The sequence below is a fragment of the Drosophila grimshawi genome, unplaced genomic scaffold, assembly GCF_018153295.1.
Source record: "Drosophila grimshawi isolate 15287-2541.00 unplaced genomic scaffold, ASM1815329v1 contig_1377, whole genome shotgun sequence".
Classification (NCBI taxonomy): Eukaryota; Metazoa; Arthropoda; class Insecta; order Diptera; family Drosophilidae; genus Drosophila; species Drosophila grimshawi.
The window spans coordinates 24,537,104-24,564,757 of NW_025062900.1; the positions used below are offsets into that span (position 1 = coordinate 24,537,104).

A 27,654-nucleotide genomic window follows, 5' to 3' on the forward strand; every position below is an offset into this window, starting at 1 on the left:
AAACCATATCACGCAAGTCAGTGCGAATTGCGGATTGTGGATTAATATGTGTTTAGTTAATAGTTTAGTTGCATATGGGATAGTTATAGTGGGTGGTAGCTCATTATCATGTTATTTTTCTGTATTGTGTGGTCGCCACATTTATTGACCACACTTTAGATGCATTCACAGTTATTTGCTGCGTTGTCTCATCGTGTTTTATGTACCTGAACCACACTTGTTCAGTGTCAGTCTGGCCAACAACTACAACTTGGCCCACATGCAAAAACCGCAAATTCAATTTTGGTTTGCAGCCTACAACTTTATTGCAGTGTGTTTATAACGCTTTTGTTGCTGCTGTTGTTGCTGCTGTTGTTGCTATTGTTGTTGTTCTTGTTGTTGTTGTTTATGCTACTGTTGCTGATGCTACTGCTGCTCCCGTTTGTGTCCTTTTAATGCAATTTATGTGAAGTGTTTTGTATGCTTTGTTTTGTTGTTCACCGCAAACGATCATTTGTGTTATACAATTTGTAATGTGCCAGGGAAGTGGCCCATTTCGTTTTAAATTCTAACAGCTGGCACAGCTGTTCACTGCTTGAATTTTGTTGATAAACTGCAACCTGCTTGCTTGTGTTGCCGGAAAATGCACTGCCCATTAATTCTATGTGTAGATGTGGTCGACTAGTTCATACAGTAACCACATCTTTCTTCTTTCTAGTAAAATATCAGAAATCATATTGTGAAAACCAGTGTTTCTATGGATCTAGTCATCTCTTCAATAGCTCACCTCAACTAAAGGATTTCTTAGTGTTTCTTTCTCTTCTTGCGATTGGTTGGCTTCGATTCATTTTCGGTTTGCTGCCCAACCGCAGGCTTTAATGGTACATCAAGCAGTTTAGAACTCGATGCTGGCAATGTTAAATTACGTCCTTGCAACGATTTCCCAATTTTTGTTGGAATCTGAGGTAAATTGTTAAAAAAGTCGGAGATATCGCCTATTTCATGTTTTAGTGTAGGAGACTTTTCCTTTTTCATAATGCGCGTTGACGTTGGTAAGGCATTAGTATCCTTGAGGGGTGATTTCAAAGCTTGATTGACCTGTAGAAAGATCAAATTTAGTTAAAATTATTAAATATTTAATTTGTGATGTTTGCTTGCTGTGCTCACGACCGTTGTTGGCTGGTTTTTTATGTTCAATGGATATGGCTTATATCTGCAATCCTCATTTTTGGCTAGAGCCTGGTATGAAAGCTGTTGTTGTTGGCGTTGTTCCTGCTGTTGTTGTTTCTGTAACTGTTGTTGTTGTAGCTGCTGCACCTTTTGCTGTTTGGGAAGTTGATGTTGTTGTGGCTGCAGTGGCTGCAGTTTTTGTTGTTGCCGCTGTTGTTGCCGCTGTTGTTGTAGCTGTTGTTGTAGCTGCTGTTGTTGTAGCTGCTGTTTTTGTAGCTGCTGTTGTTGTAGCTGCTGTTGTTGTAGCTGCTGTTGTTGTAGCTGCTGTTGTTGTAGCTGCTGTTGTTGTTGATGATGTTGCTTTTGTTGATGTAGTTGCTGCTGTTTTTGGTGTGGTAGTTGTTGCTGTTTTTGTTGCTTTTGCTTATGTTGTTTTTGTTGCTGTTTTTGCTGTTGTTGTTGTTGCCGCAGCTGTTGTTGTTGCCGCTCCTGTTCTTGCTCTTGCTGTTGTTGCTGCTGTTGTTGTTGTTGTTGCTGCTGCTGTTGTTGGCGTTGTTGTTGCAAAAGTTTCTATAAAATTCATTTATATCATACTTTCAAAAACGGACATAATATTGCTTGGGCTACCAACCTGCTGTGCATTTTGTTGTTGTTGCGGGAAATTCTGCTGCCCCGTTCTGAACGTGGGCTGTGTATGCTGGGGCCGATTGTTATTTCTTAGCGCCGGCGGTAGATACTCATCATATTCTTCTCTCAATTGCGCTTCCTATAAACATATAGGCATATACAAAGGAACAAGTTGCTGTACAGTGCACTTACAGTGTTCATCACAATGCAGGGTTCCTTGTCGGACACCATGCATTTGATGAAATGCTCGTATTCTTCCTTCCATTCTTCAGGTGTAAATCTATCCACACCCAATGCATGCACAGCTTTGGCCCACAGACGCTCAATATCGGCCCTTACACTTTGCATTTTCAAACAGAATACAAAGTTTAATATCAGCGACTTCGAGTTGAAAATAATTCACACCAACTTCTATATTTCTAAAACAAATATTTTTAGAAATGTGCCGAAATTCGATGAAAAATGGCACATCGATAAGTATAAGTACTGTCGATATGACATTTATATGTATCAGTGATGCCGTTTTAGCCCTTTTCAGGCCAGATCTGTCCTTTTTTAATATGAGTTAGTCAGAAAAAACTGCAAGCAAGTCAAGTTTCTGCAAATGATAAGTTATCGTTTCATTTTATTTTGTTTCCCATACAAAAAAAAAATCATCTGAAAAACCAAATCAAATGACAGCAATATAATATGGAATTCTGTCGACATTTTTTACCTGATTAAAAGAGCGGTTGTTTATATGCCCGAAACACTTTTAAACGTGTTTTAAATACTCCTGAACAAAATAATTTAAAATATGCAATTAACCAGTTTAATTTGTATTTCTATGGCCTGCTGCCGAAGAAAAGGATATTGGTTTTTACAAGTATTTCCTCTGGTCATAATTATTTAGTCCCCCAATACTGACAAGGAAAAACACATTGTAATAGTACTTTAGTAATTGTCAATATTTAATGCGACTTTAATTTCTAAATCTTGTTTTTCCTAACTACAGATGAAAACGTTCGTATATTGCATGTATAACAATCAATATTTTTTTATGTTTCACTAGTATAATTCAAATACATAATATTGTTACAAATATTATTCATTTTTACATTCGTAAGCAGAGAACGCAAATTTTCATACATACATACGTAAATATATGTACATATGTATATTATATGTTTTGTGTATATAGATTTGATTTTAATTGGAAATATGAAAACTATTATTTAAATATTTGTATACGCGTTCATAACTTGAGTTGTTTTGATTTTTTTTTTACTATGGTACTTTTGATTTAGTTGAGAATAAAACATTTCCAATTAGTACTGCATATGCTTATGTGTATGGGTGTGTGGGTACATAGTAATTTTGAGAAATCGTGGTTTGATTGAATTGGAATGCAATGAATTTTAATACAAAATTTTAATAACTTGGAGTGTCACTACTAATTATGTAGTAGTCAGCAATACTAGTTTGTTTTTATAGATTTGGCCAATGGTTTTGCTAATAAGCACATAGATTACAACATCAATGCATACACACATACATAAGAATAGTACGTAATAAATATAACTACTAAAATTTAGTATTTTGATATGATCATGAATCACAACAATATGTTATTAATATCTATTGAATATACAATGTTTTAGTTTGGTGTAATATCAATGACGAATTACATAGTTATGCATATGTACAAGTATAAATATGCTCATTTAATTTGATCGTTTTAAAATAATTAACAATGTACTATATATATATATGTTGCTGCTTTAAAAGTTCAAGCAATAACACAAAACAATATAAACAGTGTAATAACACATTTTGTAAAGGGAAAACATTCTTTGGAACAGTAGCAATAGTTGTTAGCTAGCTTAACAATAATAAAACCAATAAAAATATACATAGAATAACTATGTACGTAAGTATGTTTTTGATGATGAACGGCAACGTGATTGGTGTCCGTGCTCAGTACGGCTCAGTCTTCTGCTAAACTCAACGCAATGATTGATGATAAAAGCGGCATAACAATAAAAATCAAGGACGTCTTTAATGGTATCGGCATTGACTTTAGTGCATACCAGGCCTAGGCATTATTGTTCTCGCCGCAGCATTGGATGCAGTCCATGCAGTTGTGCTATCTGTTGCCATCATTCTTTCGGCTCATATTCGATGATGTCATTTGAATCTATAAGTGAAACATATATTTAGTGACTGATAAATTTCTATAGTTGAATATTTGGAAAGCAAAAGCGGAAAGTTTTTTCGGTACTTGTGTAAGTAGTGCGTAGTGCTCAATCAAAAAGCATGCAAGCAGTTAGTGACTGACCTTTAGTCCTTGCATTATTATTTGTGGTATGCTTAAGGCTTACGTATTTCAACTTTTCACGCACAACAATTATATAACGTGTGAAGTGACAAAAAAAACATACAAAACAACATTGAGAGGTGTACATATAGATAGACAGTTAAGAACGTGTAAGTGTGTATGGTGCGATGTGCACTAGTAAAACAATTAAATGCACACCTGCATGGATCGAATGGTATCCAACAACGCCTTCTTCTCCTCTAGCAATATGCTAATGTCATCCTGTGCTGCCTTCAAATACGAGCGCAGCACATCCGTTTCCTGTTTAGTCTTTTGCCTATCAAGCGTTTATTATTAAGATTTGAGAAATAATTCAAAAGTGCAAAGCACACTCACCTGTATTGGTCTGTGTTGGATTTGCAGTCGACAACCTGCCGACGCAGCTGCTCATTGTCCAGCTTCATTTGCTGCATGACCAGCTGCATAGAGAGCAGCTCACGATCGCGTTCGCGCGGTGCACCAAACAAAGCGCCACTCAAAGCCTGATGCTGATCGGCACTTAAATTTGAATCTGCCAGGGAAAACAGAATTATGTGAACATCGTAATAAGAAATTGTGTTTGCCATATACTTGCCAATTGGCTGTATGTTGAGCTGACCGCTCTTGTCGCGCTCCAAATGCATGCGGCCAATACAAAGATTTATGGGCACTGGGCCCGGTGAGGTAATATTGACGGGCGGACGGTCTTCCAGCAGATTAATGCGCACATTTTCCAGATTGATCTGATACAAAGTATATGAAATCAGTAATATAAAACATGTTAAGCTTTATAATAGAGACTTTACCGTGACGGGAAGCGGAGGCGAGATGATCTCATCCTCAGCTAGATCACCGAGACCAATCACTGTACTCATCGATAAATCCAAATTGATGTCCTTAACGCGTATCTCGGCATTATGGGTAAACCAGCTAATAATTTAATAGTAGTAACTGTAAATAACGTTGCGAGTCATCAATTAGCAAAAATGAACCTTTGTATGCGCTTGCGATCGATGATGCCCTCAATTTCCTTCGGCATATTCAGAGTCTCCTCGAGGCGCAGTCTTATGCAGGGCGGTGCTTCCGGATTGTACGGCGCCAAATTCCAGGCCTTGCAGCGCGCCCCAAACTTTGTCTGCAAGTGATCATCAATAGAACATCGATAAATAGAACTATAACCCCATTAAATACCATATACTTAGCAGTTAGGCATGCAAACAAACTACAAACATGCAAAGCAGCAAGCAGACACACACACACATGCACAGTCTGCGCTGCGTGTGTGTATAGGTGGGGAAAAGGTGTGTCTGTGTGTGTGTGTGTGTATGTGCGTGTGTGTAAGCGATTGAAAGTGTTGCATGATGTCATGTTGAAGATCTTCTAAATAGAGTTCATTTAATGTTTTGCTTATTGTGGTTTTTGCTTTAAGCAGCTTGGGACTTTAGTAGAGCGCCAATTGTTTAAGCTTCCATGTACCGTTTCTGTTAGTGTTGCTGTTGTTATGTTTTTTATTTTTGTTTGTTATTAGTAATATTCGTATGGGCCCAGTTATGGTGTTAACGCCTTCAAACCTAGGTGTACGTTTGACGAAGCCAATTTGCAACAAAAAACTAAAACAAAAAAATATATATCCAACCAGAAATCAAATATAAACCAAAACTCATAGAAAGTGGACACTACAAAAATTATTTTGGAGCTATTGGGCAAAAAACGAAATCGGAGGAGGACGGCATGTGAGTGCATGCTCAAAAAACACATTCGAATTATACAATAAACAAAAAGCTGCCTACAAAATTTGAGTTTTATGTTTGTATCGTTAAGCGGTATATTCACTGTTAACACTATGGTTAAAACCCGTTCAAACTAACATATTTATATATAACTAATTTCAATTGAACTACTTTAACTAGTGGCCAAAAACGCTTTCAAACTGTAGCAGCGCTGGCAAGAGAAGCCAACAAAAAAGTAACTACAATGAATCAAACAAAAATCATTTTCCAAAAAGTTGTTAAAAAAGGTTAACTTAAAAAAAAACGGCATTAAATAGTCGTTATTTATGTATATACAAAGCATCAAATAAAATCAATAAGTTAGCATTTAAATAAGAATTTTAATTTTGTAGTTGAGCTTTTTTTATACCTTGTTCGCTTGATGCGCAATCTGTTTTGTTGTAGTTGTTGTTGTTGTTGAAGAGTGTTGTTTGTTGTTGTTGTTGTTGACGAGTGTAGTTTGTTGTTGTTAAGAATTTGTGCAATGTAGTTGTTGTCGTTAATCAATTTACAAAGTGTTTTTTTGTGTTTGTCGTTGTTGTTGTTGTTCATAATAGAGTAAATTTTAAGTTGAGCACATTATTTGTATTTAATAAGCACACATTGAGATCGATTTTTGTTTATATGAAAACATATTTGGTTTTTAGAGAAAAGAGAAAATATAATGAGAAAATGATTATATGAGAAGTTTATCTTACAGTAAAACGTATTGCTAAATAATTATAAAATCAATTGTTTCTTTTTCAATTATTTTAACTTTGTTAGATGTTCAGATAATAGTTATCAAAACATGCAAAAAACGGTCCGGAAAGTTTAGCAAAAAAGATATACTTCACTTTTGTTAAAAGTTATAAGGAAAAGATTTGAGAACTTAAGAAAACACAACAAAATGATTTGCTTATATACACAATTAAAATAATCGAAAATAAATAAATAAGAAAGAATGTTACGAGTCGAAAGTAACCGACTGCGCTATACTCTGTTTCCAATTACATAAGAGCTGAATGCGAATTTAAAGGATCAATCCAGACTATGGCAACGGGATACACTCGCCTTTTTTCCATTGGTAACAGAGTATATAATTGCACAGATAAGAATAGAATTCAGAGCATACCTGCAACTCGTCCCAGGGTATGGCGCCACACTCATCACAAGAAACGGCAGCCACCTGCAAGCGCACCGAAGATTTTGGTCCCTCCTGCTGGCGTATAATCTCCACGGTCGTCAATCTGTGTGTTGGCAAAAAAAAAACACGGATTAAATTGCATTTTAATTGAATTATATTGGATGCAAATTGTAACCTGAAAGTGGCCATAGAAACCAGATCACGTCGCCGCCAGGTGCTCGCCTCTGAGGGCTCCGAAGGCGATGACATGTTTGTCTTATAGCTGCTGGGTTCCTCGTACACCTCGCTGGCCACCTCAATTGGTGAGGTCTTTAAATTGTTGTCAGTCGTGAATGGATTAAGCCGGAACATTACATCCATGCAGTCCATGGTCTTATCGTCGGCCATCGTCATGGCATACTTCTCCGAATCGGAGCTAATGTCGCTCTGCACGGAGAAGGTATCACTGACATCATCATTGGGTGTGCCTGACTTAATAGCCGAAGTCATAAAACTGGAGAAACCCTTCGTCATGGACAGGAAACCCGAGTTTAGCTCCTTGGTTATGCTAGGCACATTGTCTCCGCCCGAACCCGGACGAACGGTGCCTTTAAGGCTCTTTGAAGCAGATGATATTGATTGAGTTTGCGATTGCGATTGCGATTGCATGGAGATGCCAGTGTCAGGTCGTGAGCCCTGACTTGGCGTTGAGGAAGCTAACGTTGGTGTGCTCTGAATTTGCACATTGTAACTAAGAAACGAAATTGTATTATTGAATTATGAGTGTTGAAAAATGTTGAGTACCACTTAACTTACCCATGTGTATTTGGATTGGATATATGTATGCCACTATCAAAGGGGGGATCGTTTGTAACCGGCGATGGCGTCTCCATGCTGCCAAATGTATTACTCTTCAGCTGATCCAGCGGCGGTGGTGTGGGCCATATGATATTGCCGCCTGTGAAATTCGTGATTGTTTTAAATAATATGTGCTGAACATTGACTATACTTTTATTGTACAATATTCGATTAGATAGTCACTAATATCTTTTGCGTTAGTTTAGTACAAAAACATGCGAGATTATTTACGTATGAGCGTGTTTTATCAAGCGAAATTAAAATAATGTCCATTATACGACTATGTCACACGTTGCAGTACAATAATTTTAAATTCTTCATACTTTTAGATATGGCAAGCTTATTAAGATTTCAATTTATTGAACTGTGCTTTGAAAACACGCCCATTTGAGTGAAGTTAACAATTAGGTGACTTGAAATCCTACGTGTCCAGCCTACATTACAAAAATGTTTCTTAAAAATACATGTGTAAGCAATAGTACAGCAATAAAAGCAAATACCGAAACCCAAAAGAAAGAAATAAAAAAAAATTAAATAAATGGTATTCCTCAACTGGGGATTACGGTGTGTTAAGATTGGTTAAAGAACACGAATCAGTGAGAGGTCTGTGTGAGAATTTTGGTTGTTTGTTAAATGTTTTAGAGAGAGCTACACTGTTCATGGGTTAGTATTGATAGCTAGCGCTTAGTTGATAAATTTAAAACTAAAGAGTTTTTTGAAGGAGAGACAACAAAAGAAATATAATTCTTACTATTCATGTGTAAATCATCACCCAAACTAGCTGAATCGGGTAAGACACTTTCAGCATCACCACCACTCGATTCCTTACCAGGTGTTGGCGATGGCATCACAAGCGTCACCTCGATCTGCGGCACAACACACCCAAATATTATGGACTTTTGCTGATTTTGCTGTTAATAAAATGAAATAAAATCAAAACAAACATAAATAACGAATTTGAATTGTAAGTTGTTGCTATTCTTGCATGTGGTGCACACGAACCTTTTGCAGAATGCGCTCCGCATCCAAATTGAGAAATGTGGACATTTCATTGAACTCCTCGGCAAGGCGCAGCAGGAATAACAATTGATAATGATCGATTTGCAGGCTAACCAAATTCGATATATGCGCTATAGCATGCATATCGGCCGATCGTTCGATGGGCGTGGCATCATCCTTGGCCGGGGGCTGCAAAACGCGCACATCCTCATCGCTAAGGAACGGATTGCGTGGCAATGGTGGCAGCGTCGGCAATGGCGTCAATCCCATGCTCTCCATTTGCGAACTTACCGTGCTCTGACGTTTGCCCAGCTCCAGCTGTGCCTGTGCCTGCGCCTGCGCTGCACCGCCAGAATGCAGCCAGAGCGTAATGGGCACCGCATCCACAAACGGTATAGATTTATTGGGACCTAACGAACGTGCGCCCAGAAAATCCACCCAAACGGGATCCAGTTTTATGCACCAGACATCGCGCGGCTCCGACCACATGGCATATCGTGACAGGTACTGTGTGGAAGCGGAACGTGGCAGCTGCGTTTGCATCGGTGACATGGGTGCCGACAGCATGCTGACATCGGAGGCGGCCACATGCGACAGAATGCGATCGGTGACAATGCACATGTCACCCTCGACCGAGGGGAAGCCGCTGCCGAAAACCAGCGAGCCCTCCTGCAGTGAATGCAGCGCCTGAGCCAAATCCGCACGTGAGCTGCCCATTTCACGTATGTTGGTCAGGGCGAAACGTGAGATTTGGATTTGCATCGTTTTGGGGCGATCCTTTTGGTTGGGCGCATCCAGCGCCGCTTCCATGACCACGCGCGGCATAATGGCCTCCACCTTGACATCCATGTACGTCAGATTTGGCTCCTGTTCGACGCTCAATGCAGCGGCCATCTGTGTACCATTGGAGCCATACGAGGCATTGGAGGCAATGGAGCCGCGTGTACTCTGCGGCTGCTGCTGCAACGTGGCCTGGGAGCCGACGCTGGTGCGTAACAAACTCTCGTGTAGATTGAGGCCAAACGAGTTCAACCACAATATCGAGCTGAGATCAAAATGCAATTGTAGTGGATTAATGTGCACAAACAGCTTTGAAGGTGGCACTGCGAACAGAATAAAAATCAATCAATATACATATAACTTAAAGCTTTAATAAGATGCGGGTAACACTAACGTGGAAAAACAAAATCACCAGGATAGTAGAAGTAGGTGTACTCGGCGTGCACAATGGGCATATCGGCGGGAAACGAATAGCGATCCTTGTCACCTGCAATCAGAAGTAAATGTCAATCAAATTGAACTATAGCATACTCCTCCAAGTTGGCCACATATGACACATACACAAAGTATTTTGGCACAGTGTCTAATCTAACTATAAGATAACAAAGTTATGAATCATTTGGTGCAACGATTTTTTGGTTATTTTTGGTTATTGTTATTGTTATTGCTTATGATTTAAATTGGACTTTCTTTTCATTTCGCCACCTGCCAAAATACGCAATGTTTTGCATGATATTCACCTGAAGATTTGCCTTTCCTCTTATGTTGTGCTACAGTTAACAACAGTGACAGAATGACAATGAGAGGCACAGCACAAACAACAAAAGCGATTTGCACATTTGACAAATGAGATGGTGAGTTGTCATGTTAGCAAATACAAAAATCAAAACAAAAAACATTTCAATTCAGTTGAAAATACACAAAATTTGAACAGAATAAGCAGAGAACGTTGAGAGAAGAGAGAAATACTCGAAAATTAATTAGTCAGAGCATAAGGTGTTTGGCGTGTGTGTGAGTATGTGTGTGTATGTGTTGTGATGTGATGCATCGAATTTGAGTGTACATTTTGTCATGTTGTATATATAAATATATGCCCAAGAACGCCGACAGCTTTTATTTAGCCCTTAGACATATATGCAAATAAGAATTAGATCTATTTTATTTGATTGATTGTGTTATAGCTGGTAGTTAGCTAAGGACTACTCCCAATCAACTCATACCTGAGACAAACTCCTTGGGCATTTGCTTTTTGCCCGACGTGGTCACGCGATACAATGTGAAATCCTCGATTCTCAGTATGAAGCAAGAGCTCATTAGCTTGGCCAGATTCTCCAGTGTGCTGCGTTGTTGCGTTGCCTGCGTATGCTGGCTGCTGGCCGATGCATTGCCCGATCCCGAACCGGAACCGGAGCCACCGGCAGCCGCTGCTGCTGCTGCTGCAGTGGGTGTACTGCTGCCATTGGAGCCGATGCCAACGCTGCCATGTTGTGAGCCCAACAGCGACGATGCACTCAGCATTATGGGCGAGGCGGGCGCACTGCGCTCGAGTGGGGCATGCGTCGCCGGTCGATTCGGTTGGCTGAGATTGAGCACCGCCTCCCGAAACGCATTGAGCGATTCCTTTAGCCATAATGCTGGCGCCACCGACGCCTCTTTGTACTTGGCCCAATGCGTGCGATCCGACTTAGCCAAATGATACGGATAATAATCGATTTGAAATGCGGTCACAGACACCTGTAGGGCACCGCCCTTGTCCAGCTCCGGATAACCGGAGCGACCATCACCCTCATCGTCGCACAAGTGCAAATCAATGCGCTGACTAAAGAAATGATACGAAGTCTCACGCACATCAAATGCATTGAACAGCCTTTGCGCCGGCGTCATATGCGCCGATGCCGAGAGCCGATTCTGTTGCTGGGCAACCTGTGCCTGGTACTCGGGCAGCGTCTACACGGCAAACAAGAAAATATATATATTAGAAATCGGCAGTTTTCAGAACTACTACAGATGAAAACTCCAACTTAAAGTTATTCCCCTACTGACCTGTAGTTTACGTGCCGCCTTTGTCTTTTGAGTGGCATGTGTGGCCACCTTAATCAGACCCGATAGTGAATCAACGAAATGCAGCGCCGCCTTCAGTTGCGAATCGGTCAGCACCCAGAGCAGATCATCCAGTATGAGCAATAGACATGAGGCCAACACTGCGCAATCCGATAGACGCTTGCGTATCGTGATTCGACAGCGTGCATGATTCGTTAGCAATCGTAGCGGAGTCAATGATTTGTCCTGAGTGGAACTGGCCTCAATGCGAACCGTTTGCCATGAGAGCTCCTTGAAGATTAAGATAATGCCTTTCTGGGCGTCCTTGAGGCGTGTAAAGCGCAAATCACCATTTTCCCACTTGGGCGTCTTGGACTCCACCCGAATGCGCGACATTTGCACGGAGGCGGTAAAGGCGGCACTCACAAAATTCACATTCACCGTGTTCACCACAATAGTGATGCCATCGACGATCTTGTGTATGAAGCTGTATTTACCCTGAGGCACTTGTGGCAGCGATGCAGCGGTCGCATTACCACCGCCGCCAGCATCACGCGCTGTGGGATCACAGGTCTCGATGGTAATACGCACCTCGTCGAGCGTCTATTCGGAACAAAGGGTAAATAGAGGGTGTTTATCAAGTGCTTTGTGTTGCTATAAGCCATATTTGCATACCAGCGTTATGGGCACAGTTTTCGTGGCCCAGCCAATGCGAAAGGAGACGTGATTGCACCAGGCCGACGTCAAACGCAGCCAACTGGGCAGCTCCAGCAACTCGGTTAGCACACGCTCATCCAGCTCCAGATTGGAGAGCTCACCCTCGCCACGAAATGTGCTCAAATTGATTTTATCCGAGGACAGGTTCTTTGTGTAGCTACAATAAACACAATATATATGTAAAAGACTTTTAGTTAGGATGCTGACAAGCTATTTATCTCAGCTTGGCTGCGCACAGCTGTCAACACTCATTTGTGGCAGCAAGTGTGGCGCCGCAGTCTGCAGCTGCTGCTGACCCATCAATTGACCCATTTGAAGTCGATGGTTTGCATGCATAATTTATATCTAAATATTGAACAAAATTGATGAATTGATTTAATTCTTTCCATTCTTAGATGACTAAATAGACAGCTGCTCAGTTCCCATTTACATAAATGGAAAGTAATTGAAAAGCTTGATTTTCCTCTCAATGCTATTCCTCCACCTATACCTTTTATAATTCATTTTATAAGCCTCGGAGTAAAGGGTACTTTTGTTTAATTATGAGTTGAAATTGCTGTCGAACGCAGACTTCTGTCCGCCACTGTAGTTCAGTTTTGCGGTTAGACCTCGCTAAAAAAAAAAGAGCCCAGTTCCAAAAGCTTAAATCATTAATCCAACGTATGGGAAACTTAAATTCTAAATTGTAATCCATCTTAAAGCTAGTCTGCACCTTTTTCAAGTTTGCCGAATTAGGGCTGAGATAAAAATGATTTCACCTGCTGCTTGCCAAAGTTTATTAAATTGCAAACTTTTTTGGGACAAGAGACGAAACTTTTTACTCAGCACCGTTTGTTTTGTGGGAGGAAGGAAGGAAGCAAGGACTGAAGATAAAAGGCAACAAGTTTGCTTTGCATTTACACGTAAAGTCTTGCTATAAACTTAGTTTGTTTGCAGCTTAATTGCGTGGGACTAACTTCAAAACACGGGACAAATAATCAGCAAACAAAGCCGGCACTTGTTGTGAATACATACATACATATATATTTATATATATATATTTATATATATATATTTATATATACATATGTGCTGCATACATTATTGGTGCACAGGAGCGAACTGGATTTAAGCAGAAGGCGCTACATGTGGTCATAAGCCTTCTGAAAGCATTTAAGCTAACCGGCTAAGATTACAGCTGACTTATGCAAATATACTCGTAGTTTGCATTCAGTTTCTGCTCAAAAAGTGCTAGAAATGACTGCATTCTTATTTGGGCGCAGACCTGCACTGTAATCCGCTCCTGTGCACCTCTTATTTATCCAGCTGTCAGGACACACACACATATATAAGACACATAAGAGCACACACACATTCATATCTATGAACACACACACACACACATACTATACATATATATATATATATACAGGTGCATACTTTCATGGTTTGAGAAATAAGTAGAAGTGAATTACGGCCACTTGAAAATATAAATTGTATATTTTATTTTTTCATTAACAGACGTAAACACACACAAACATGCGACAAGGGGTAGGGGGCTGTGTGCACTCATCCACTTGTTACTCTACGTAAGGAGGTGGATAAATTGGCGTTGTTATTGGGGAGGGGGAGTGGGGGAGACTAAACGATAAACGATAAAGAAAAGAAGCAACCCCTCCCCTTATGCAGGTGTTAGAAGACTGCAAAAAGTATACATATAAATATGTAACACACATACATATACACATATGTATAAATATCCACACACATACAGAGCAACAACAAATGAAACTAAAAACAGCAACAGAAGAGAGAAGCGCAACGCTTGGAAAAATCAATTGAATTTCTCACAGCAAAGTGGCGCCACAGAGACAACCGTAAGGCCGTAATTTGCATAGAGTTTGTAATTGAATTTAATGATCTTAACTTGTTTACGATGACGATGACACTTACATAGACAAATGCTTCAGCAATTGTTTTTTTATCAGCGAAACCATTTTGTACTTCAGCAGGAGGGGAGCGGCGGGTGCGGCACGAAATTAATGCACAGAGCCAACAGCAACAGCAGTGATGACGCTTTGAAATATTCTCACAGCTATTTATTTTATATGCACTCTGAGCACATAATTTCGTTATAAGGAGCACTTGAACTTTTCTACTTTGCGTATAGGAATTCTTATTGGAAGAATGCAAGCCCTTTTTACAGGCGCAATGCAAGCACAATCACTTTCGCATCGGTATGTTTAGACTAAGCGCGCATAATTGATTGAGTTTCTTCCCTTTTTATAATCAGCAATTCTTATCGTGCAGTTGACGCAGAGATACTGTTGCTTAGAGATGAGCAATAGTTAATGTACCAGTGACAGCCACAACAGTGACTATAGAAGAGTAACAGTTATCGATTTAACATTTATAATAACCAGCTGCAAATGTACTCACAACATTTTTGCTTATCTCGTATCGATAGCATCGATAAATTTCTTGTCAATAGTTTGAACACTAGTTTTGAGTGCTGTAAAACAACACATCACTGCGAATTTTGCGTTTTACATCTTATAAAAAAGTATTAAGCTACTGTTTTCAGTGTTTTGCTGTAAGCGTCTAGGAATAATCAAAATCAAAACAAAAACAAAAGCAAGTAATTCAAATAACGGAGGCTGCAGCGCAATGTCGAGTGGCGATGCAGCAACAATTGACGAACTAGTCGAGCGCGTGGTCGAAGTCACAGCCTGCACAACCGAGGAGGCCAAACATTATCTGGGTGCCTGTGCCAACGATGTGGCCGCAGCCGTTGCCTTGTTCTTCGAGCAGGGTGGCAACGGTGCACCCACTTCAAATGCAGCAACTGACGCCGTAGCAGCAGTTGTTGAGGAGGTGGAGGTGGTGCGTGCACCCATTGCTCCAGTCCGGGAACAACTGCTGCTGCCGGAGGATGACAACTTTTTTGCGTCCGGCAGCAGCAGCAGCAACAGTCGTTTGTCGCATGTTACGCACCCCATCAAGGTTTGTCCGCTCCGGGATTTTGCACGCGAAGGCGCTCTAATGGAGGAGCAGCTCCAAGCCACCGGCGTCTACTCCGATCCGAGTACGCATCGTCGACGCCGCGATCGCTCGGCCCAAATGGTTGTTGCTGGTCAGGCGATTTCGCTGCATAATCGCTCCAATGCCACTGGCAGCAGCAACTCATCCCGCCTTGGTGATCTCTATCGCCCGCCCACCGACCTGCTCTACTCGGGCTCGCTGGCGGCGGCGCGCGAATTTGCCAGCACTCGCCAACGATGGCTGCTGGTCAATGTCCAAGGCGATAATTTTCAGTCGCAAACAATGAATCGTGACGTGTGGAGCATGAAGGAGCTAAAGCAGCTGGTGCGACGCCAGTTTGTGCTCTGGCAGGTGGATAACGATAGCTCCGAGGGCAGGCGCTTTGTCGCCTTTTATCGCTGTGCCAAGTTGCCCTATTTGTGCGTGATTGATCCACGCACCGGCGAGGAGGTCTGGCGCAGTCCCGAGGAGCCCAATCAACAAAATGTTTTGCCAGATTTGCGGCAATTTCTACGCGATCATCGTGACTTTTCGCTGGAGGAAGCAAGCACCTCCAAGCGTGCCGCAATTGAAATTGATGATGATGACGACGATGATGTGGAGGCAGCCGCATCCTGTTCGTCTTCCACGGCCAGTACGCGTAAAAAGCGCGCCAAGCTGCTCGAGCTCAGCGAGGAGGAGCAACTGGCGCTGGCCATCAAGAATTCCATTAATGAGAATGGCGGCGCCACAGCAGCAACACCCACAAAAGCGAGCAACAACAACAATGCCAATGCCAGTGACTGTGAGAGCCTCGAGGAGTTCGACGAGGAGGAGCTCAAGGGCGCCACCATTTCGTACGAGGCGCAGCTGGGCAAACAGACGGCAGAGCTGACAGCGATCAAGCTGCGCCTACTCGACGCCGTCGGCACCGATGAGGTCGTCCAACTGCGCTGGCCCTCGGACACCAAGTTGAAGACACTGCGTCTGTATATCAGGCAAACGCACAAGCACATACCATTCGAGGGCTACAAGTTGATATGTGCCTTTCCGCGAAAGTCGCTGGAGATCGAGCACAACGAAGTGACGCTTAAGGAACTGGGCCTGCATCCCTCCGCCAATGTGCATCTTACGCTCGATGAGTAATTTGCTTAGATTGCCGGATATGCTGTAATCTATATATTTATTTCACTTTATCTATCAACGTCTCTGGTCCCGTTCCCCCCTCCTCTACTCCACACGAATGAAATACATATACTAAATACTATATAAGTGATTACTTGAATAAAATTAATGAACACACGCTATGGTTCAATATGAATGCTCAAATCGATTTTCTACATCCGTAATGATAGTTTAATACTGCAAAAATTTAAATATGCGCATTTGCGCGCCATACTAATGCAAATGGCAGCACTGCTGATTATTTTAGAGTGGCAACGCCGAAACACATGTTTCGGCAACTAGATTTATACATGTGTGGCAAGGTCGCAAGGCCATCGCATGCCCTTTTCAAAGCATTTAAGATCTGCGAAGCAGCTATAAATAACCATAAGCGATTACTAGCTTTTAATTGCTGTTGCCTTAAATGTGCAAAACTGTTGCAGAGCTCGACTGCTTAAATAAATAATATTATTTATGTGCAGATTTATTCCTAAGTGCACTCTTCAAAAGACTCAACACTTGTTCGCAGCAACGTAGTGCACACAGAATTCGACCAAACTGAACACATTAAAAACTTTTAAGCTGATCAAATGTTGTTTAAAAAAAGTGGCCACGTAAAAGACGAACATATGTACAAAGAAATGTACATACGCAGCTAAAAAAATTGTTTTGTGTCAATAAACAAACCAATCGAATTATATGATAAAAGAAATGCAGAAGCTACAAGCGACACAACAACTGCGGCTGAAGTTAAAATGAAGGCTGTCCAATATCAGTTGTAAGAAAATACAAAATTCATCACAAGCTATTAAGTTAACATGGAGGAGAAACTAAAGTATTCGCTGCTACGCGGCGAACTGGTTGACACTCAAAACATTTGGACAAGGCAAGTAACAATCAGAGTGTAGTCGAAGTTCCATGGTTTAAATTGCTTACTCTTCCGCAGACACGAGAAACGCGTCTGGTTCATGACGCTACTCACTGGCACCTGCATGTTGTATTCAACGCGGACAACGATGCCGCTGCTGGTGCCCGCCGTTGCCGCCGCACAAAAGTGGAGTAAAACCGATTCGGGCACCGTGCTGAGCTCATTCTTCTGGGGCTACACACTCACCCAAGTGATGGGTGGCTATTTCAGCGATCGATTTGGCGGCCAGCGTGTCATATTACTGGCAGCCATTGGTTGGTCCATCATCACATTCCTGATGCCGACGATTATTTGGTCGGCGGCATCGGTTAAGAGCTATGCGATACCAATTATTGTCACCATACGCATATTTAATGGTGCACTGCAGGGCGTGCACTTTCCGAGCATGATTAGCCTGACAAGTCAGGTGAGTTTCACCTGGAGACAACCAAGAATATATATTTATATTATATTCTATGCTTGCAGAATCTATGCCAAAATGAACGCAGCAGTTTCTTTGGCCTGCTCACATCCGGCTCGGCAATGGGCACGCTGCTCACTGGCATCATGGGCTCCTTTGTGCTGGACTACTTTGGCTGGTCGTATGTCTTCCGTGTCATTGGCCTGATGGGCTTCGCCTGGGCGTTGGTATTGCGCTATTATGCGATGGCCGGCGAGAGGAATCGCATCATAAACATCTCCACACCGGCGCGATTGTGCGCCAACAAAACGCCAGCGGAGACGACTGTGCCCTGGCTGCGCTACTTCAGTCGGCTGTCCTTTTGGGCCTGTGTGCTGACGCATGCCTGCGAGATGAATTGCTTCTTTGTGCTGCTCTCCTGGCTGCCCACATACTTCCACGATGGATTTCCGCATGCCAAGGGATGGGTGGTCAACATGATTCCATGGTTGGCGCTGCCTCCATGCACGTTCTTTGCCAAATACCTGACGACACGGCTGATAGCCAGAGATTGGTCAACGACAGCAGTGCGCAAGCTAATCCAGAGCTGTTGCTTTGCTGCACAGAATGTGGCCCTGTTCGTGATGAGTCGAACGACGGACTTTCACACGGCGCTAATCTGTATGACCATCATCATTGGTGGGACGGGCTTTCATAATAATGCGGTGACTGTGAATCCACAGGATTTGGCGCCGCTGCATTCGGGCAGCGTTTTTGGCCTGATGAACACAGTGGGCGCAATACCCGGCTTTCTGGGCGTCTATCTAGCCGGTCACATCCTGGAACTGACTCAGAGCTGGCCGATGGTCTTCAGCGCTGCGGCAGGCATTAATCTAATCGGTTGGATCATATTCCTGGCCTTTGGATCCGCTGAAGCAATTGTATGATTACTGCGACAATATATTCTCGACTCTTCCATATGGGGGTGGAAAAATATTATTTATTAAATGTGTACATAGCTTAAAAGGACGTCGTCGTAGTTTTAAAATTGAACAGAACAAAACTGCTCTTAACGTGATAAGTTCCAGCCCATTAATTATATGACGCATGCCACAAAATCAAAGATAAGCAAATTTTTATTGTAATTTAGTTTTTGTTCCATGTTAATAGCCGTCTATGTGTTTGTATTGTGATAAGGGAATGATAATGCAGCTATCCAAATTATTTTTATAGGGCAATTCAATACAAATAACTGCCTGGGATTCGAATCGGAATCATTTTCTTTTCAATTGCTTAGGACATTTTAATCATTACATTATTAAAAATCAAAATCAGAACTTTTGAAAGATATAAGCAATTTGTCAGTTTATACGAAAGTATAACAAGATTTTACTACTCTAGATTCTAGTTTATTGGGTATGCATTTTTTTGGTATTTTATTTTCGCAAAACTGCGCGATCTTCGTATCAGCCTATTAAAATCAGTCAACAGTTGTTAATTGTTGATCTGGCAACGCTGGCGACGTACAAAATAAATATCCCTCGCTTTTTTGTATTTAAAATTTATAGATTGCAATTAAAAAATGTCGGACAAGCGTGAGGATATGTGGAAAGTGCTGTACAATATGGTGAATCGGAATCAAGCCAACTTGTCGGCCGTTTACAGTGTGGTGGACAACATACTCTGCCAGGATCCGAGCCTCATCAGCTGTTCGTCGGTGCCCGAGCTGCCCAACAAATTCCAAGACGTTTTCCTGCTTTGGCTTGTGAACAAACTCGCCGTGTGCTTGAGTCAGTGTCGGGATGAGGGGTGAGTGGAACTCTCTCTCTCTAGTATCTCAAGTGTACTTGTTAACCAATGTAATCCAGACAGTGCCTCAAGAATGTGCAGCTACAGCAGAAGTTGCTCGCATCTTGTTGGTGCAATCACCCCAAGCTATACGAACTCCTCGTGGTTGCCTATGTGGAGGCATTGCAGCAGCTCAACGATCAGATGAGCGCCTTCGATTACACAAAACCCAAAAAGCAGCCGGCGCAGCAGGTACGCATCCTGGAATTGCAGATATTTCGCTGCGACGTGAGTGTCCTGCAAGCGTTCGATGAGCAGTGCGCCTGTCAAGCCGTCCAGTTGCAGCTTGAGCATTCAGATGCGTATGCCAAGTACTTGCTGCTGGTGCTGCAGCACGCCCAACACATTGGAAAAGCAACGCATCCGGAACTATTTGCCAGAAGTCTGCAGCAGGCGTTGCTCACCCTCAAGGAGTGCAACATGGATACAAAGCTGGCCAGTCTGAGCTATTGTTGCGCAGTGCTTCAAGCCCAATCCACCGCCAGCTGGTCAAGCAATGTAGATGTGGCACATTATGCCTGCTTAACGTTGCGCGCTGCTGTCCTCATGTGGTCCCTGTCCTGCCGCTGGTTGCAAGCCAAGTGCATGACGCAAACACAACTGACGCATTTGGCAACGCAGACACAACAACTGCTGGTCGTGTTGCAGCCGCAGACGATGCCTCATCCTCATAGCCTGGATATGTGCTGTCAACTGTTACACGAGCTGCTGCGTCTGCCTGTAAGCGACGCGCGCGACAACTTGATGCAGACATTGTCCGACTATCTGCAACACCAGTTGTTGGAGGTGACTGCTTGTGAGTTGCAGCCACACACAGTGCAACTCTTGCAGCGTCAGTGGCGTGGACAACCCAATCAGCTGTTGCCACTGCTGACCGTCGTTGCTGTCAAACAGCCGGCATTGCGTGACGGGATCTTGGATAGGATAAGCATCTGTCTGGTTGAACTGTTAACCGAGACGACTCCTGGAGAGCTGCCGCAGCTGCTCGCCTTGTTGCGTGCGTTGCGGCAAATGGAGCAACTCCTGCTGCTAGATAAGCAACGAGAGCTGGTGGTTGCCAGCGATGAGGCGCTCAATGCTGCCCTGCTATCTCAACTCCCAGTGCTCTATGAGCTGCCACTGCCCACAGATGCCAACAGCAATTGGAATCATTTGAGTTTGCAACTCTTGGAGCAGGCAGAGTGTGCTGCTAGCCCAGAGTATATGGAGATCTGTGCACTGCTGTTGCAAACCAACTGCATACGGCTGCAACTGAAGCCGCAGACACAACAACAGCTCCTGGGCGTACTGCAGCACAGCCTGCAATCAAAGGAGCAACAACATAAATTGGGGGCCCTCCAGGCTTTGGCCACGCTACATCTGGAGACGCCTTCCAGCGCGCATACGCAACTGCAGAGCTTTTTCGCACAGCAATACATAGGTCTGGTGAGCTCAACGCATTCCGAGTTAAGGCAGCTCTTCAACGAGCACCTGGCACAGCTTTATGTCTCCGGCTACATAAAAGCCGCCCAACTGCAACAGGCGCTGCCCAAACTTATGCACTCAGCAGAGGAGGGTCACACATTGGCCGCTGTTTTACGCTTGTTGCTCTGCACAGCAGCGCAATCAGCAGCCCCAGCGCATGTCTTCAAGATTAGGGAGAGGATAGTTATGTACTGCCCCAAGTGCAAACCGTTGCCTGCCACCTTGCCTGGCTTGTATTTGGGCAGCTGCAAGCCAAACAGTGCACCCAACTTAAGCAGTTCCAACTTGGCCGACCTCGCTGAGGCGATGCTCTTTAAGATGCCATGCGCCTTCATAACACATCACTTGGATCTGATCAAACTGGAACCCTCGTTGTACCTTCGATTGCTCAAGGAGTCGTCCAACCTGCAGGAGCTCAGCGAACGCAGCTACGAGCGTTTGGTGCCTGTGCTGGCCAACCAGTCCGAGGACTTTATGCAACAGTTGACCTCACTTGTGCTTGATTGCATTGTGCGCACACTTTCCAAACCGCTGGAGGAGCAAAGCATGGCGGAGCAGCGCAAGCTACTCCGACTGATTGTGTGCTCAGCACATGCCGACATAGATAACCTGTCGCTATTCCACTGGTTCAAGATGAGTTTCTATTTCATGGTGCACACGCGCTCTCTCGTCGCCCAGGAGGCGGTGCTCGCCGCCTGTCAACTGTGTGCACGCCACGGATTACAGACGCTTACGCTGTGGAACTGGTACAAGCGGGATGCACTCGGTTTAGTTGTCCAGCTGGCACTCGATGCCTATGTCACGGAAGGAGTGCGCTTCACTCACTCACTCAGAGCGGTGAGTGCTGGAATATGGCATACAATGAATACTTTTTTAATCCTTGTTGGCTTACAGCTCACCAAGATGTTGGGCTTCTCGTGTGTGCAGGAGTTCACCTGTAAATATCATCGTCTGCTCACCTCCTTGGTGCTGCCCTATTGCATTAGGGAGCCCCGTTGCAAGGGCATCTTTGTGTTCATAGCCAAGCAGCTGCATAAATCGGTGGCTTCCCTCTTCTCCACCTCCTTTCTACGGCTGTATGCGCATGTCTATCTCACCGAAGAACCGGAATTGGCCAATCGCTGCATCGAGCTGGTCACCAGCTGCACCAAGTGCACGGTGCAGCAACTGATGAATGCCGATGTGAAGGTGCGCCAGTAATTTAGCTTGCCCTTATTCCATCCTTTATTAAACATTGTCATAATCATTATTCATTTATTTGTGCAGCAAACCGTTGCCGAGCTGCTCATCTATTTCAATCGCAATCCGACTTTTGTGATGCGCTCTTTTCAAAACCTACTCCAACTCAGCGTCGGCAGCGAGGATCTATCCACCCAAGCGAGTAATGCACAGTTCTCCACGTTTATAGCGGAGCGCATACTCGGTGTCATCACCTATTTTGAGAGCTGCTTGTCGGAGCCGTCCTTTGAGAAGCCACTCAAAGAGGAGACACTGCATAGTCTTGGCCAGATCCTGCGCTTCGTTGGTCCTCAACATGTCACACAATTTCGCTTCAAGATCATTGCCATGCTGAGTTTTGTGCACACGTTGCAGGAGCCAAGTTTGCAGCGCATTTGCCTAAAGATTTGGCACATTTTCCTGCATGTGGTCAACATACAGGAGTTGGGTCCGTCGCTGGGTCGCATAGTGGCCACGTTGCAGCCGCTGCTCGCATATAGCGTGGAGCAGGTGAATGAGCTCTACGAATTTGTCATCCTCCGCAACGCCGCCATGTTGGGCAACTACATACAAGGTAAGCACAGGGATCGCTCGATGGCTACTGTACCCATACCTAAACCTAATCGCCATTGTAGACTTATACTTTCTGGAGCGTCAGGAGCACGTTTCGGAGCCCATACGAAAGTGTATTGAGCGACACACAGCACACCTGTGTTTGGGCGCTGCTGCAGCAGCTGGCGAGGATCAGGCACCGCTGCTGGATCAACTGGGCTTTCTGCATAAGCAAATCACCAATGAATGCCTGCAGGTGCGTGTCTATGGATTGGAGCATCTCTCCGAGTTGCTCGGTCGACGCCGCACTCAACTCAATCATATGATACTGCACGAGCTGCCGATGGAGCCACTAATGGAGCAGATAGTCAATGTGCTCATGGCGGGTTGCCAGCACGACGATCGTTCACTGCAGTTGGCCTCAGCCAAATGCCTGGGCGAGCTGGGTGCCATCGATGCCAGCTATTTGCCATCGAATTACAATTTTGCCAGTCCGCAACAGTTACCGCTGAGCGTTCTCACGGATGACTTTACGGTGCTTGCACTGACGGCGCTGTGCCGCGGCTATCAGTTCCAGCAGAAGACGAAGCATGTGGACAACTTTTCGCTGGCCATACAAGAGACGCTCGCTGTATGCGGCATTGCGCCCAAGGAGCAAAAGAAGCTGCAGCTGTGGCAATCGCTACCATTGCGCATGCGCGAAATAATGGAACCGTTGCTCAACTCCTGCTACACCTGCTCCCAGCGCTCCAGTACGCTGCAGCAGCAGCCGCTCTTTGGCAGCCACTATACGCAAAACTCGTACGAACTGTGGGCATTCCTCTGGGCCGTGCGACTTGTCGATTATGTGCAGTCGTCGGAGACGCGTCACCTGCTCAGCTCCTATAAGCCGTGCATTCGTCGCGACTCGAACATGTTGAGCACCTTCTATCCGTACATACTGCTCCATGCGTTGCTTGAGTGCACTGCGGAGCAGCGTCTACACATTGAGCAGGAGTTCCAGGCGGTGCTGCAGGCCAACGATGAGCTGTCCCAACAACAGGGTGCCACAGCATCCAAGAAACCCAGCGAACTAATCCCAGTCGATCCCGACACACTCGGCTACAAGTTGTTTGAGTCGAGTAAATATGGCGCCACGACCAAGTCAGCCAGCGTGGTGTCACAGGCAGGCGCCAGTGCGGAGGATCAGTCACGTTTGGCTGGCAAACTGTGTGCGGAGCTGTTGGATTTTCTACAGCGTTGGCTACGCGAATGGCAGCGTTTGCATGGCCTGAGCACGGGCGGCAAACCGCCCCAATCTGTGGATGCCAATTATGGTGCCATCTATGAGTTCCTGCAGCGCATCGACAAGTTGCGTGTGGCACGCGCCAGCTACAATTGTGGCGAGTATGCGCGTGCCCTGCGATATCTGGAGGCCTACATCGCGGAGGGTGACAAGGTGGCGCGTCTACTCGAGCAGTTCACGTTCCTGGTGCAGCTCTACGGGCGACTGATGGACTCGGATTCAGTGGAGGGGGCAGTGCAGACGCGCCGCTCGGACATGAGTGTGACCCAGGAGATTCTGGTGAATCGTTTGGTCGAACGGCAACAGGATATGATTACATGCTATGAGCAACTGTTGTCCAGCACGGAGCAACTGCAGCCAGATCACATACGTGCCATCATCGACGCCTATCTGCGGATGGACACACCCAAGACGGCGCTGCTCATCGCCGATGGTCTCTGGCAGCGAATGTCCGATCGTCACACTGATCAGTATTTCAGTGAGTGCAAAGCGGAGCTGCTCTGGCGCCTGGGCAGCTACGACGAACTCGAGGAGTTGCAGTTGCAGCAACAGCAGCAGAGGCGCTGCCGACCCAACTGGCATGCCCAGTGCGCCCAGGCCTGCCTGGCCCTGCGACAACCCACCACCACCAAATTGGAATTTGAGGCGCTGCTGGACAAGATGCGTGGATCGGTGCTGGAGCAGTTGCGCAGCTGTTCCGCCATGCAACAGCATTCCTATGCGCATGCCTACGATGAGGTGCTAAAGCTACACATGCTGCACGAGCTGCAGTGCAGCCAGCAGCTGCTGGAGCAGCTATCCACACTGCAGGAGCAGGAGCAGGAGCAGGAGAAGGAGCAGTCGCAACTAATGCATAAATACTTTGCCGATTGGCAGTCGCGTTTGCAGGTGCTGCAGCCGCAGCTGCGCGTGCTGGAGCCCATCTATAGCTTTCGTCGGAATCTGCTCGGCGAGCTCAAGCGGCGCGTGGGCGATCGTGTGCCGCTGCAGGCACAGCTGCAGACGCAGTTGGCCCAGCTCTGGTTAAATAGCGCCCAGATCAATCGCAATGCAGGTCAACTGCAACGCGCCCATTTATATCTAATGAAGGCGGCGGAGTATCGGCCAAGTGGTCTCTTCCTGGAGCGCGCCAAGCTGCTCTGGCAGAAGGGCGATCAGGTGCTGGCCATGAACTATCTGGAGGAGCAATTGTCCGCCATCCGGCAGCAGTGTGATGGCAATCCCAAGCAGCTCAGTGCTGAGCAGCGTCAGCTCTACTTCGAAGGCAAATATCTGCAGGCCACGTACAACGCGGACTCCATGAATCTGTGTGCGGATGCCATCCTCAAGTACTTCCACGAGGCAATCTCAGTGCATCGACAATCGGAGCGTTGTTACGTCCAGCTGGCACAATTTCTGGAGAAGATGCGAGAGGCGCGTTCAGCGTCGGCAACCAATTCACGCGAAGATGAGGATCTGCTGCTGCAGATCATGTTGAACTATGCCAAATCTTTGCGCTATGGCAGCGATCATGTCTACCAGTCGATGCCACGTCTGATCAGTCTCTGGCTGGACACGGCCGCCACAGCAGTCGCTTCCACCTCCCACACGGAGCTGGTGCGCAAGATGAACGATCTGCTGAACAATTGCTGCTCGGCGCTACCGACGGCCATGTTTTACACGGCCTACTCGCAGATGCTAAGCCGGCTGTGTCATCCATCGCCGGACGTGTTTGGAGTGCTGCGCAACGTGATCATCAAGCTGATCGGGGACTATCCACAGCAGTCACTCTGGATGCTATTGCCCCATTTCAAGTCTGCCGCCGTCAATCGCGTCAAGCGCTGCAAATTGATCCTGAGCGATGAGCGACTCCAGAATGCCACATTCCAGCGTCTGTTGAGTGACTTCAACACGCTCACCGAGCGCCTGATTGGCGTCACCAACAAGGAGGTCACCTTGGATCGCAGCTACAAGCTGAGCGATCTGGACAAACGATTGCCGCTGCTGTGCAACCAGGCGAACTTCTCCAACATCCTGCTGCCCTTCGAGAAGTACATGCAGCCCACATTTAGCATTAGTTCGGCACAGGATAACTCGCCGTCGCCCAGTCCGCAGACAAACGGCAAATTGCCTGCCAGCAACTGGTTTCCGTATCAGCAGATCTTTATCAGTGGCTTCCAGGAGAAGGTGCTGGTCTTGCGTTCCGCGGCGCGGCCAAAAAAGCTGACCATACGCTGCAGCGATGGACAGGACTATGATGTGATGGTCAAACCAAAGGATGATTTGCGCAAAGATTCGCGTCTCATGGAGTTCAATGGCCTGATGAAACGCTACCTGCATCAGGATGCAAGTGCCCGCCAGCGCCGCCTGCACATTCGCACCTACGCAGTGCTCCCCTTCAACGAGGAATGTGGCCTGCTTGAGTGGCTGCCGAATCTCAATTCCTATCGCGGCATCTGCATCGCATTGTATATGCAGCGGGGTCAGGTGATGAGTGGCAGGCAGCTGCAACAGTTGGCCGTGCCGCAGACGGAGCTGATGGAACGCAAACGTGAGGTGTTCCTCAACCAGCTGCTGCCCGCACATCCGCCTGTGTTTCAGGATTGGCTGCTGCAGCGCTTCAGCACGCCGCACAGTTGGTATGAGGCACGCAACTCGTATATACGCACCGTTGCCGTCATGTCCATGGTGGGCTATATTCTGGGCCTGGGCGATCGTCATGGCGAGAACATACTGTTCGATGAGCGCAATGGCGACGCTGTCCACGTCGACTTCAATTGCCTGTTCAATCAGGGCGAGGCCTTTGCTTATCCCGAAGTGGTTCCCTTTCGCCTCACTCACAACATGATCACGGCCATGGGGCCGCTCGGTGTCGAGGGGAGCTTTCGCAAGTGCTGCGAAATTACGCTGCGACTGCTCAGGCAGGAGACCAAGACGCTCATGTCCATGCTGCGTCCATTCGTCTACGATCTGGGCGTTCAGAGTCGACTGACGGCAACTGCTAGCAAAAGCAAAACTGGCGCCGAATTAACCGATCCCAAAGTGACCAATGATGTGCAGCGCATTGCCGAGCGCCTGCAAGGACATGTGAGTAGTAGTAGTAGCATTGAGTGCACCAACCAAGTACTTAAATTCAGCTACCTTTTGCAGGTTAAAAGACAGCAGGCAAACAGCATTCCATTGTCCACCGAGGGACAGGTGAACTTTCTGATCAATGAGGCGACTAAGGTGGACAATCTCGCTGCAATGTATATTGGCTGGGGCGCTTTTCTCTAGTTGCTAGTTCCTAAAGATGTCCCATTCAATTATGTTATGTTTTGTTATGCTTTTATATAAAATATTTATTTATAAATGCTGAGCTTAAATTAATTGCCGTTTTTTTTTGCAATGCATGACGACCCTGTGCTATTGAAAGCCCAAACAGCCGATAGATGGCGCAACTTATGAAATCATCTGTT

General features: G+C 45.3%; 5 protein-coding genes across 12 annotated transcripts; 3 read left to right on the top strand and 2 right to left on the bottom strand.

The window, feature by feature from the left end:
• Positions 1-766: 766 nt before the first annotated feature.
• LOC122322422 (spindle pole body component 97-like) lies at positions 767-2,124 on the bottom strand. The gene is made up of 4 exons (XM_043214430.1): positions 1,969-2,124; positions 1,781-1,915; positions 1,147-1,302; positions 767-1,077 (listed from the first exon to the last, which is right to left on the bottom strand). The coding sequence occupies exons 1-4, from the start codon at positions 2,122-2,124 to the stop codon at positions 784-786; spliced, it is 741 nt and encodes a 246-aa protein (XP_043070365.1). The 3' UTR covers positions 767-783.
• Positions 2,125-2,705: 581 nt separating this feature from the next.
• On the bottom strand, positions 2,706-14,660 carry LOC6566555 (UHRF1-binding protein 1). Of its 8 annotated transcripts, none has more exons than XM_032739203.2 (19): positions 14,312-14,660; positions 12,338-12,536; positions 11,666-12,265; positions 10,843-11,569; positions 10,363-10,392; positions 10,017-10,109; positions 8,846-9,945; positions 8,673-8,754; positions 7,802-7,943; positions 7,182-7,736; positions 6,995-7,109; positions 6,251-6,271; positions 5,104-5,246; positions 4,918-5,041; positions 4,707-4,854; positions 4,469-4,643; positions 4,292-4,409; positions 4,094-4,145; positions 3,405-3,952 (listed from the first exon to the last, which is right to left on the bottom strand). In XM_032739203.2, exons 1-19 carry the CDS (start codon positions 14,353-14,355, stop codon positions 3,915-3,917), a joined length of 4,506 nt encoding a protein of 1,501 aa, XP_032595094.1. In that variant the 5' UTR covers positions 14,356-14,660; the 3' UTR covers positions 3,405-3,914. The 8 variants fall into 8 exon arrangements, with proteins under 8 accessions (XP_032595091.1, XP_032595095.1, XP_032595093.1 ...); XM_032739197.2 differs by having other exon boundaries at positions 8,595-8,754; XM_032739200.2 differs by lacking the exon at positions 4,094-4,145 and having other exon boundaries at positions 2,706-3,952; positions 8,595-8,754; positions 14,312-14,658.
• Positions 14,661-14,885: 225 nt separating this feature from the next.
• LOC6566557 (UBX domain-containing protein 7) lies at positions 14,886-16,708 on the top strand. The gene has a single exon (XM_001993388.2). The coding sequence runs from the start codon at positions 15,026-15,028 to the stop codon at positions 16,523-16,525; it is 1,500 nt and encodes a 499-aa protein (XP_001993424.1). The 5' UTR covers positions 14,886-15,025; the 3' UTR covers positions 16,526-16,708.
• Positions 16,709-17,057: 349 nt separating this feature from the next.
• LOC6566558 (solute carrier family 17 member 9) lies at positions 17,058-18,879 on the top strand. The gene is made up of 3 exons (XM_001993389.2): positions 17,058-17,429; positions 17,490-17,877; positions 17,937-18,879. The coding sequence occupies exons 1-3, from the start codon at positions 17,362-17,364 to the stop codon at positions 18,795-18,797; spliced, it is 1,317 nt and encodes a 438-aa protein (XP_001993425.1). The 5' UTR covers positions 17,058-17,361; the 3' UTR covers positions 18,798-18,879.
• Positions 18,880-19,418: 539 nt separating this feature from the next.
• On the top strand, positions 19,419-27,565 carry LOC6566559 (serine/threonine-protein kinase ATR). Its single transcript, XM_001993390.3, has 6 exons — positions 19,419-19,659; positions 19,719-21,999; positions 22,057-22,350; positions 22,429-22,954; positions 23,016-27,283; positions 27,347-27,565. The coding sequence occupies exons 1-6, from the start codon at positions 19,433-19,435 to the stop codon at positions 27,470-27,472; spliced, it is 7,722 nt and encodes a 2,573-aa protein (XP_001993426.1). The 5' UTR covers positions 19,419-19,432; the 3' UTR covers positions 27,473-27,565.
• Positions 27,566-27,654: the final 89 nt, after the last annotated feature.